Here is a 13,161-nt window from a genome sequence, read left to right as displayed (position 1 = left end):
TTTTTTCTAATAGTGTACACACAAGGTTAAAAGGGTTCTGTAAATAGTTAATTTGTTTGCCCTCAAAATAAATGGTTTATGCTATGAGGGAGCGAGGCATATGCAATAAAAGGGACAGAAATAACAAAAGTACATAAATATACAAATGTTTCTGTAAATGGTTTGTCCTCTTGTGCTGGTATGGAGTGCATAGCCTAACAGTTTTTTTTCTATAGGATCTGTAACAATGGATAGGACACTTGTCCTCCAAGCATCAGTGACCCTGTCACGGTTGTTGTAAGAACGGGACCAAGGCGCAGAATGTGTAGAGATCCACATGTTTATTCCAAAGTGAAACCTCAAGAAAAAACAAATAAATCAAATAAACGAACGCCTAAACGTGACTACGCGATGCACAGGCACAAAACAATATCCCACAAACACAGGTGGGAAAATATGATCCCCAATTAGAGACAACGATTACCGTCTGCCTCTAATTGGGAGTCATACAAAACACCAACATAGAAAATATAAACTAGAACACAACATAGAAATATAAACTAGACTACCCCCTGACCTACTACACCATAGAGAAACAAGGGCTCTCTATGGTCAGGGCGTGACAGTACCCACCCCAAAGGTGCGGACTCCGGCCGCAGATCCTGAAACCAAATGGGCGGTTAGGCGGGGTGACTAGTGGCGGTGGCGGGCTCCGGTGCGGGTCGTAGCCCCCCCCAGACCCCAGATCTGACCATGGCACCGGGCTGAACGCTATGCCTGGACTGGGCACCGGCGCAGAGGAGGTCTCCGGCCCTGGAGCTGGGTTGGACGCCATGCCTGGACTGGGCACCGGCGCAGAAGAAGGCTCCGACCTTGGAGCTGGACTGGATGCCGTGCCTGGACTGGCACCGGCGCAACGGAGGGCTCCGGCCATGGAGCGGGACTGGAAGCCGTTCCTGGACTGGCCACGGGCGCAGAGGAAGGCTCCTGCCCTGGAGCTGGACTGGATGCCGTGCCTGGACTGGGCATCGGTGCAGGGGAAGGAGGTTGGAGCTGGAGGTCGTAAGAACGGGACCAAGGCTCAGCGTATGTAGAGTTCCACATCTTTATTCCAAAGTGAATCCTCAAGCAAAAACAAATAAATCAAATAAACGAACAACTAAACGTGACTACGTGGTGCACAGGCACAAACACAAAACAATATCCCACAAACACAGGTGGGAAAAATAGCTTCTTAAATATGATCCCCAATTAGAGACAATGATTACCAGCTGCCTCTAATTGGGAATCATACAAAACACCAACATAGAAAATATAAACTAGAACACAACATAGAAATATAAACTAGACTAACCCCTAGTCACGCCCTGAACTACTACACCATAGAGAAACAAGGGCTCTCTATGGTCAGGGTGTGACAGACCCCCAGGAACAGTGGCCTTTCCTTTTCACCAAGTTATGGGTCTGCGACCACTTCAATACCCTCACTGGCATCGTGATTGACAGTCACCTGACTCAAGCTCTCCTGAACAAGGGTAAGAGAATTGTCAACTTTTTAAAAAGCCAAAAGACCAAGTTGAGGAGAGCGATCCAGTGCCTGTTGAATGAAATCAACGGTTACATCAGAGGCAATGATGATCTAACAGCCACTGCTGCCATTCTTTTGTTGATGACCCACTTCAAAGAGAAGGATGAATCTCTGTTTCTCTTGGCAGATGTAAGGAATAGTGCTTTTATACTTTTAAAGTTTATATGATTAATGGTGTTTATACTGTACTATTACACATGATTTGAATATTTTTAATATGTATGTTTTGTGATTTTAGGTCACTGCAACTCGGCTTGATGTCGAGGCGCAAATTCCTTTGCCAGACACACCAAGGCTAATCATCCTTGGTAATACACTTTTTGATTTAAGGTGGAACAGAAATATATAGTATTGTGGTACCTATCTAGAAATGTCTAGTAAGTATACACTAACAACCTTACTTTTGTGTATTTCAGGGAATACTCTATTGGGTTCCTCAAAATGGATGGCATCGATCGAGGGGAGAGTGGTCTGTGTTTTGGACAGTGAGTCCAACTTTGCTGCTGCCCTCTCTGTGCTCTTCAGCACTTTCTATGTTTTTAACATAGAATACCAGGAGTCTGCAACCTTGGAGCTGATACAGAGGTAAGCATTAAACATTCATTGATCCAACACTTACATTTAGCATTTGTTAGTTACATTGCAATGATATTTCTTATTGTTATTTTTTCAATGCCTCAACTGATTTAATATACTCTATGTTGGGTTCGAATAAACCCTGAAGGAACCAAATGCACAGTGAAAGCAGAAGTGAGCCGGAAGACTGGAAAGGTTGTTCAGAGGGAGCCATTGCCAATTAACCCACATGTTACATGCTTTCTGTTACATGTTACATGCAGACCTGAAGGAGTTAGAGTGGAAAAACTCCAACATGTAAGTACACAAACACACACCTGATGAACACAAACTTTATTTGCCAGTTGTCATCTGCCATTTTACCCAGCGAGTAATTGCAATCGCTCTTTCTATTCTTTCTATTTCCACGTCTGTCCTAGTTGACGTATCAGAGCTAAGGAGGATCACAGTTTCAAAGATTGTGATCCACCGAGACTTGTTTGCGTCTCTCTTTCTCTCAGAAATCCTGCCATGCGGGTTGGATCAGCAAATGGTCTGCTTGCGCCATCCCGGAGCCTGTGTTGGCTTGCGGTAGCGTGCTTCTCAAGCCCTGCTCACTCCTCTCTATCATCCTTATCTCAGTCACTTTCTCTCTCGATCTCTTTCTCGTTTCTCTCTCAAAGACAGGCAGGCAAGCAGTTCTTGTTAAAGTTTTTTTGTAAACATTTCTCCCTGTTCAACTGTTGTTTCCCTATTTTTCATTGATCTGTTTAGATTCGATTTTTTCTTACATAATCCTGTATTTTCAAGAATGACCTATTCTGATGTCTTGATTTGTGTATTATTGGCCAGTATTTGTCAATGTTTTTATCACTGTATCTCTGTCTCTGTTTCTCTCTCTCTCTTTCTCACCCCTACTATCTGAAGTTGTAATGTTGCTCTTTTCAAATGTTGTTCTTTGTGGTTAAAGTGCAAATCATGTGAAATTCATGTTATGAATTTCTATATATATATATATATATATATATATATATATATATATATATATATATATATATATATATATATATATATATATATTTGTACACATTGTTTTTCTTGCAATATTACATTTCAGGGAGCTGTCTTCTAAAGACAACATGCAATGTTGCTTAGTACTGTAAAATAATTGTATATTACTGTAGGTATTTCCCTGTAAATTTACAGCATTATACTGGCACCACCGTTGCCAGTTAAATACTGTAATTTTGCTTTACAGCAGTCATGCTGTAATATAGTTCACAGTATGATTTTCCTTACTGTAAAGCATATTACAGCATCCCTGCTGTAAATTTACAGCAGGGATGCTGTAATATGTTACAGTATAATGCTGTAAATATACAGGGAAAAGTTTTACAGTGTAGGCATACATGTCAATTTTTCCATTGTCTGGGGTCTTATTTTTGTTCCTATATCATTGACAGCGATTATAGTTATTTTGTTTTCATTTCATCTATTTATTATTTCCATTCCCAGATGTCCATTTAAAATCCCTTTCGGGGGAAGCCTTTTAGGATCAATGATACTTTAAAAATAAAAAGGGTATTAACTAATCGTGTTTAAAACTTAAAATAAAACTTTAAAAACGTTTTCATATAGACATAAGTTTGGGAGATGTAGGAGTGGTTTTGTTAACTCAGGAATTGGATCATAGGGCAGGTGGAGGAGAGTAAAGGAGGAGCAATGGGTACAGTGCATTTGGAAAGTATTCACACCCCTTGACTTTTTCCACATTTTGTTTTGTTACAGCCTTATCCTAAAATGCATTAAAAAAAACATCAATCTGCACACAATACCCCATAATGACAACGCAAAAACAGGTTTTTGATTATTGCTAATTTACTAAAAATAAAAAACCTTTATGACATTTACATAAGTATTCAGACCCTTTACTTACTACTTTGTTGGAGCACCTTTAGCAGGGATTACAGCCTCGAGTCTTCTTGGGTATGGCGCTGCAAGCTTGGCAAGCCTGTATTTGGGAGTTTCTCCCATTCTTCTCTGAAGATCCTCTCAAGCTCTGTCAGGTTGGATGGGGAGCGTTGCTACACAGCTATTTTCTGGTCTCTCCAGAGACGTTTGATTGGGTTCAAGTCCGGGCTCTGGCTGGGCCACTCAAGGACATTCAGAGACTTGTCCCGAAGCCACTCATGTGTTGTCTTGGCTGTGTGCTTAGGGTCGTTGTCCTGTTGGAATGTGAACCTTCGCCCCAGTAAAAACATCCCCACAGCATGATGCTGCCACCATCATGCTTCACTGTAGGGATGGTGCCAGGTTTCCTCCAGACCTGACGCTTGGCATTCAGGCCAAAGAGTTCAATCTTGGTTTCATCAGACCAGGGAATCTTGTTTCTCATGGTCTGAGATTCCTTTAGGTGCCTCTTGGCAAACTCCAAGCTGGCTGTCATCTGCCTTTTACTGAGGAGTGGCTTCCGTCTGGCCACTACCATAAAGGCCTGTTTGGTGGAATGCTGCAGAGATGGTTGACCTTCTGGAAGGTTCTCCCATCTCCACAGAGGAACTCTGGAGCTCTGTCAGAGTGACCATTGGGTTCTTGGTCACCTCCTTGAGGAAAGCCCTTCTCCCCCGATTGCTCAGTTTGGCTGGGCGGCCAGCTCTAGGAAGAGTCTTGATTGTTCCAAACTTCTTCCATTTAAGAATGATGGAGGCCACTGTGTTCTTGGTGACCTTCAATGCTGCAGACATTTTTTGGTACCCTTCGCCAGATCTGTGCCTCGACACAATCCTGTCTCGGAGTTCTACGGACAAGTTCTTCGACCTCATGGCTTCATTTTCGCTCTGACATGCACTGTCAACTGTGGGACCTTATATAGACAGGCGTGTGCCTTTTCAAATCATGTCCAATCAATTGAATTTACCACAGGTGGACTCCAAGTTGTAGAAACATCTCAAGGATGATCAATGGAAACAGGATGCACCTGAGCTCAATTTCGAGTCTCATAGCAATGGGTCTGATTACTTTTGTAAATAAGGTATTTCTGTCTATTTTTAATACATTTGCAAAAATGTCTAAAAACCCTGTTTTATGTTTGCCATTATGGGGTATTGTGTGTAGATTGCTGAGGAGTTTGATTTATTCAATCCATTTTAGAATAAGGCAGTTACGTAAGAAAATGTGGAAAAAGTCAAGTTGTGAATACTTTCCCAAGGCACTGTAACCATTGATTACAATCCCGTGAACATACCCATCTCGTGACCACTGTGCTCGAGCTCAGCACCATCTCCTGTTATCCAAATTGCTACCCGCTCACCTGTGCAAGGAGAGGTGACAACAAGAGAGAGGAGGAGAGAGAATGAGAGAAATGCTTACTTAAGGCAAAAACTCAAATTAGCAACTTTTCAACTACTTACTTCTTTTTAGCTAATTTGCAACTAATTAGCATGTTAGCTAACCCTCCCCCTAACCCTAACCTTAATCCTTTTAACTAACCCTTCACCTAACCCTAACTCTTTAACCTAACTCCTAAACTTAATCCTAACCTTAACCCTTACCCTCAACCCCTAGCCAAGCTAACGTTAGCCACCTCCTTTTTGCAAATTCTTAACATATTGTACATTTTGCAATTCGTAATATATTGTATGTTTTGAAAATTCATACCATATAATACGAACTGTAATTCGTAACATTTAATACAAAATGGGTGATGGCAATCCACAAATGAATACATAGGCCTACAATACGAAACTTAACATAAATGGAGTGTCTCGGGTTTGCATACAGAATAATATGAAATGCTCTGAGACCAGGTTGGAGAGAGAGGCAGCATTACGACACCACTGGAGAGACGTAGAACAGTGATAATAAACGATAACGGCTAGGCTTACTAACTGGGTTAATACAGATGATTACATCATAAGCATTGCGCGTGCAGACACCAGGCACTAGAGCGCATGCAGTGACCGGTTGCGCAATTGAGAGTGAGAAACTGGGTTAGAACAAATGGAGGAGAGGAAGAAGGAAGGCATGTACAATGGTTTACCTAGTCTGTAGACACTATCAGCCTCAAACTAATGTAGACACGCACAGAGGGGAGGAAAGAAAGGGGTGAAGGAGGAAGAGAGAGGGAGGAGAGAATGGCACAGACACATAGAGACAGTGGTGAACAATCGGTGGACGAAGCCTAGCTAAAGAAACAGAAGGAGAGGACAGGAGGATGGATAAAAGGGATAAACGATGTTCTTTTTTATTTAAAGATGGGGAATGAAAAGAAGGAGTGTGCGCCCTCGGCGTCATAACGCATCCACGGATTAGCCCAAGCCAAGCGCTCCACCGCCCGTCCATGGCGTAAAGACAGGGGTACATAAATATATCTGAAATAATTAAATAATTCGCTGTGGCGAGAAGAGCGTCAGCCGCAGTGTGTCTCTCCTTGCACCACGTAAGCGCAGCCGAAACAGAGAGGAGGACAGGGAGGACGGAGAGAGAGAGAACAAGCCATCCCTTTCCTAACCGAACCAAGGAGAGAGGAAACGCGACAGGCAGACAACAATGGGAATATAGGTCTATATATACCTAACCCATCTATGAGCAACCAGCACAGCGGAGGTTTTTGTGGTGTTTTTAGCGGTTAGCTATAAAGGAGACGGGGATTCGGTGTTGCAGCGGCCGCGCTGAAGAACCGCACATGTCAACACGTTCAAGCTCCACATCTCCATCCCCGCCCTGCGCGGATCGCAGATCCGTCTGTAACGGCAGCGCCAGGCAGGTTACCGAATAACAGAACCGTTAACGGAACCGGGGAACAGTGATGAGAAGGACTCAGATCAATGGTTTTATGATATGAGCCTTTATAAGCTAATCAATTAATGAATTACTTATCATCGATGAGAAAGGACCAATCAAACAATTGATTTTATGGATTCATGTTGTTGACATTTTCGGGAACGATCCTTATAACCAGCGCTCGGAATAAGCCTGCTTTATCGGTGTGATGTGCTTTATCTAAGGATCCATAGGCTATGGGCTCTATTCATGACAGAAATATATACATAAATACCACATTTAGGCTGATGACTTAGTAGTAGTCTTAACAACCCATGCGTTTCTTCCCATCTCTATCGATAGATACATGGACAATTAGGCCTACCCGTTAGATCTATGCGTTTTTCTTTGCATAAAAATATGTTTCGGTTAATTTAAAAACGAGGGAAGCAACCGTTTTTTTCCTCCCTCTGCTGTATTGAGACGTTAGGCAGCAGGCAGGCAGGCAGTCACAAGCAACACACACCATCCGTCCCTCTCTGGACTGCACCTCTCCATCTCTATCCCTCCCTCCTTCCTCCCTCCTCTATCCCCCCTCCTCTAATCCTCCACATCCCTCTGTTCCATTCCCAGATTATCCATTTTTATTAATTTGTTAACGTATTATCTCTATAAAGGATTAAAAACTGTTCACCCTATCTCAATCCTATACGCCTCTCCTTCACTAGCATCTCATCGGCGCATCCAGACACACAGACACACAAACTTGACATAGACACCGGACCGCTCGCCACTACAACACAGCAGCGATGGAGACCACCAAACTGCCCCCGACCAGCCCGTCCTCCCCGACCACCGGGTTCTCGGTACCGTCAGCGGAGAAGGTGGATGGGTTTCCCCGGCGCTCGATGCGTAGAGCCCGGCAGAGGCGCTCCCACTCCTCGTCCCAGTTCCGCTACCAGAGCTCCCAGGTCGAGCTAACGCCACTGCCGCTGCTCAAAGGTGGGTCCTCTGCTTTCTCCTCAATGTCTATTCTATGTAGTAGACCTATTGTAGTACGCTACTATTTTATGTCCTATCAATGTGTATTCTATCTGTCTTACCTTATCCTATGTTTATAGTAGGCCTGCCTTTGCTCAAAGATGGGTCCAATACCTGCTTATCAAGGTCTATTCTATGTAGTATGGCCTGTAATATGATTTAGGTTGCAACCTATTTCCTTGATAGCCTATTTCCTCAATAGTGTACTTTTGACCAGGGCCCAAAGGCGTGTCCTACATCTCCATCAACTTCGATTCTATCTTTATTTTATACAGCCTAGGCCTATTCCTGAAAGGTGGATAGCCTACCCCTCATCAATGCTTATTCTATGTAATAGGCCTATTGATCAAATGTAGTGCACTACATAGGGAATAGGATGTCAAAGTAGTGCATTACATATGGAATAAGTAGGGCACTACAGTACATCAACAACATTTATTCTACTGATTTGATTTTGTCATTTAAAATCATAAGCCTATGAACGTGCATGGTATAGTCCATGAGGCTGTACTATATGTAGGCTAATAGACAGTATATACAATTACACTACATGGCCAAAAGTATGTGGACACCCCTTCAAATTAGTGGATTCGGCTATTTCAGCCACACTGGATGCTGACAGGTGTATAAAATTGAGCAGACAGCCATGCAATCTCCACAGACAAACATTGGCAGTAGAATGGCCTGTACTGAAGAGCTCAGTGACATTCAACATGGCACTGTCATAGGATGCCACCTTTACAACAAGTCAGTTTGTCAAATTTCTGCCCTGCTAGAGCTGCCCTGGTCAACTGTAAGTGCTGTTATTGTGAAGTGGAAACGTCTCGGCGCAACAACGGCTTAGCCGTGAAGTGGTAGGCCACACAAGCTCACAAAACGGAACCGCCGAGTGCTGAAGCGCGTAGTACTTAAAAATCGTCTGTCCTCGGTTGCAACACTCACTACTGAGTTCCAAATTGCCTCTGGAAGCAACATCAGCACAATACATTTTAGTCGGGAGTTTCTTGCACACAAGCCTAAGGTCACCATGCACAATGCCAAGCGTCGGCTGGAGTAGTGTAAGCTCGCCGCCATTGGACTCTGGAACAGTAGAAACGCGTTCTTTGGAATGATGAATCACGCTTCAACATCAGGCAGTCCGATGGACAAATCTGTGTTTGGCGTATGCCAGGAGAACGTTACTTGCCCGAATGCATAGTGCCAACTGTAAAGTTTGGTGGAGGAGGAATAATGGTCTGGGGCTGTTTTTCATGGTTCAGGTTAGGCCCCTTAGTTCCAATGAAGGAAAATCTTAATGCTACAGCATACAATGACATTCTAGACGACACTATGCTTCCAACTTTGTGGCAACAGTTTGGGGAAGGCCATTTCCTGTTTCAGCATGACAATGCCCCCGTGCACAAAGCGAGGTCTATACAGAAATGGTTTGTTGAGATCAGTGTGGAAGAACTTGACTGGCCTGCATAGAGCCCTGACCTCAACCCCATCGAACACATTTGGGATGAATTGGAATGCTGACTGCGAGCCAGGCCTAATCGCCCAACATCAGTGCCAGAGCTCACTAATGCTCATGACTGTATGGAAGCCAGTCCCTGCAGAAATGTTCCAACATCTAGTGGAAAGCCTTCCCAGAAAAGCGCAGGCTGTTGTAGCAGCAAAGGGGGGGACCAATTCTATATTAAATGCCCATGTTTTTGGAATGAGATGTTCGACGAGCAGGTGTCCACATACCTTGGGCCATGTAGTGTATGTTTGATGTAGGCTAATTAAGTAATTTCTAATCAATATCAAAGTGGATGAATCCAGAACAGAGCATCCCATAATGCAGGGGTTCCCAAACCTTTTTGGCCCATGACTCAATTTTGTTATCAACATTTATTTGTAACCCCACCATGTAAAAGGAAGTAATTTAATCAATGGCCAATGTTTACTTTTTTAATTGGGGATATGACAGTCTTACAGATCAGTCTGACAGTACTTTTGACAGTATTTCAATCTGAAGGAAGGATGATTTGTAGTGATTGAAATCAGAATCAGAAAGGTATTATGAAGTTAAGAAGTTCATCAGGCAATAATTTTGTATCGTCTCCTGTGTAGAAAAGAAAATCATCATTTATTCATAAAGTATCTCAGAGTAGGAGTGCTGATATAGGATCAGTTTGGTCTTTTAGATCATAATGAATAAGATTACAGGGGACCTGATCCTACATAACCACTTCTACTCCGAGAAGCTTTGTGAGTACACATGCAACAATACAGTAAAATAAATAAGTATTTGTCCTCCAGACCTCCACATCTCCCTCAAACAGGCTGTTAGCTTGGCACTCATCCCCAGCTTTGATGTCCTCCCCTCAGGCTACAGCATCAGCCTGCCTCCCTGGTCATGGGTCTCCACGCTTTAGCTAACACGCTAACGATGCTAAGGTCACATTTTCACCCACAGGGTAGACTTTCCTCCTCTCCCCTCCTCTCCTCTTCCCTCCTCTTCTCTCCCCTTTTTAGTTTTATTATGTATTATTTTACCTTTATTTGACTAGGAAGTTGAGGCAGAGAATCTGTTTATCAAGAGTTAATTCGACCCAAGAGTTATTGCAACCCAAATGGAAATCTATTCCCTTTATAGTGCATTACTTTTGACCAGAGCCCTATGCTCAATAGTAGTGCACTACATAGGAAATAAGCTGCCATTTGAAACACAGCCAGTCAACCTTTAACAGAGGATTGGTCGTATTTTTAGAACATTATAACATTATTCATACAGATTCTTTACTGAATCCAATTCAATTCTGAATCAATTACAAGCAAATTAAATACAGCAGTGTTTTTTAATCCTAATCCTGGGAACCAAAAAGGGTTCACATTATAGTTTTTGCCCTACACACCTGTTTCACCTAATCAACTCATCATCAAACCTTTGATAAGTGGAATCAGGTGTGTTAGTGCTTGGGCAAAAACTAAAATGTACACCCCTTTGGGTCCCCAAAACCAGGATTAGGAAACAGTGGAATACAACAATCAATTAAAATACAGTTGGATAAGTGATAGAATATGCAGACGATGCACATCTTATGTATAAAGGGCACACAGTTAGAATCCAGAGGCATAAGGGGGTTCTGTCTGAGCACTGAAGCCGTTGGCAGAGCCTTGCTCCCTAAGATAGACCAGAGAGTTTATCTCGTGATCGCCCTGTTGCACGCACGCACGCACGCACGCACGCACGCACGCACGCACGCACGCACGCACGCACGCACGCACGCACGCACGCACGCACGCACGCACGCACGCACGCACGCACGCACACACACACACACACACACACACACACACACACACACACACACACACACACACACACACACACACACACACACACACACACACACACACACACACACACACACACACACACACACACACACACACACACACACACACACACACACACACACACACACACACACACACAATTGTACTCTTGCAAATTGTACTTTAAAAGAGCCAATAGTGTACTTTTAGGGGGCAAAATAGTATCTTTCTTACATATAGTCTACAGGTACAAAAGCGTAACTGTAGAAAAGGTACAAATGTGCCTTTTCAGGGTATCACCACAGTGACAAAACCGTTTTTTCCTTTTAAGTGATGAAAATGTACCGGTTCTCTATACCAAGTCCTCAAATGTAAACACCTCGCCGTCATACAACTTCTGACACCAATGTAGCAAATTTAAGGGTAGCCCTGACTGGGACTTGAATGTGGGTCCAGCAACTATCAAGCCAACACCTTAACCATTATGCCATGAAGTCCATACCTCATGGCAGTGTTATGTTAAGGTCACTACGTTATCCATTACAGCTATTTAGTGTGAAATGCTCTTATGTAAGCCTTTATAAAGACTTCAGAAGTGGCAGCAGACATGCTCAAACTTTAACTAACTTAACTATAGACTTTTTAAACTGGCACAACACTTCCACTCATGGGTGGCGAAAAATAACTAACTGAAAGCCACACACCCTCTAAGCCACGCCTCCAATACAAGCCTGGCACAGGTGTATTCATCATTGTACCTTATCCTCTCTAGGGGAGGTGGGACGAAATCATCCCACACTATTCAACAGCCAGTGACAAATCAGAGCGCCAAATTTAAAACCACAAAATGTCATAATTCAAAGTTCTCAAACATAGGACTATTTTACACCATTTTATAGATACACTTCTGAATCGAACCACGTTGTCCGATTTCCAAAAGGCTTTACAGCGAAAGCAAAACATTAGATTATGTTAGGAGAGTACATAGACACAAAAAAACACACAGCCATTTCCAAGCAACTAGCATGCATCACAAATACCCAAAACACAGCTAAATGCAGCACTAACCTTTGATGATCTTCATCAGATGACACTCCTAGGACATTATGTTATACATGAATCAAGTTCATATTTATATCAAAAACCCGCTTTTTATATTAGCATGTGATGTTCAGAACTAGCATACCCACCGAAAACTTCCGGTGAATTTACTAAATTACTCACGATAAACGTTGACAAAATACATAACAATTATTTTAAGAATTATAGATACAGAACTCCTTTATGCAATCGCTATGTCCGATGTTAAAATAGCTTTTCGGCGAAAGCACATTTTGCAATATTCTGAGTACATAGCTCGGCCATCATGGCTAGCTAATTTGACACCCACCAAGTTTGGGACAACCTAAACTCAGAATTACTATTAGAAAGATTGGATTACCTTTGCTGTTCTTCGTCAGAATGCACTCCCAGGACTTCTACTTCAACAACAAATGTTGTTTTGGTTCCAAATAATCCATAGTTATATCCAAATACCGCCGTTTTGTTCGTGCGTTCAGGTCACTATCTGAAGGGTAATTCGCGAGCGCATTTCGTGACAATTTTTTTTTTAATATTCCATTACCGTACTTAGAAGCATGTCAAACTCTGTTTAAAATAAATGTTTATGCTACTTTTCTCATAAAATAGCGATAATATTCCAACCGGGCAACGTTGTATTCATTCAAAGACTGAAAGAAAAAAATAGAGAAGTCTCGTGAATGCTCATCTCCAGTCTCACTGTCCCCAGGCTGACCACTTACAAACTCTGCTGCTGTACTTTGCCCAGAGACAGCAGACACCCCATTCCACTTTCTGGCGGCTTTAGAGAGCCAATGGAAGCCTTAGAAAGTGTCACGTTACAGCACAGATGCTGTAATGTCGATAGAGAT

At 42.8% G+C, this 13,161-nt stretch overlaps 1 protein-coding gene across 1 annotated transcript in view; it reads left to right on the top strand.

The window, feature by feature from the left end:
- Positions 1 to 6,018: 6,018 nt before the first annotated feature.
- LOC106609029 (serine/threonine-protein phosphatase 2A 56 kDa regulatory subunit beta isoform) overlaps positions 6,019 to 13,161 on the top strand; it is a 44,625-nt gene continuing 37,482 nt past the window's right edge. Inside the window, exon 1 of the mRNA XM_014207363.3 lies at positions 6,019 to 7,885. Coding sequence (XP_014062838.1) covers positions 7,693 to 7,885 — 193 coding nt within the window. The 5' untranslated portion in view covers positions 6,019 to 7,692. The remainder of the gene's footprint in view (positions 7,886 to 13,161) is intronic.

This window comes from Salmo salar, chromosome 07 (assembly GCF_965601325.2).
Source record: "Salmo salar chromosome 07, fSalSal1, whole genome shotgun sequence".
NCBI lineage: Eukaryota > Metazoa > Chordata > Actinopteri > Salmoniformes > Salmonidae > Salmo > Salmo salar.
The sequence above is the reverse complement of the archived record's forward strand: the minus strand, read 5'-3'. Positions and strand labels throughout refer to the sequence as shown.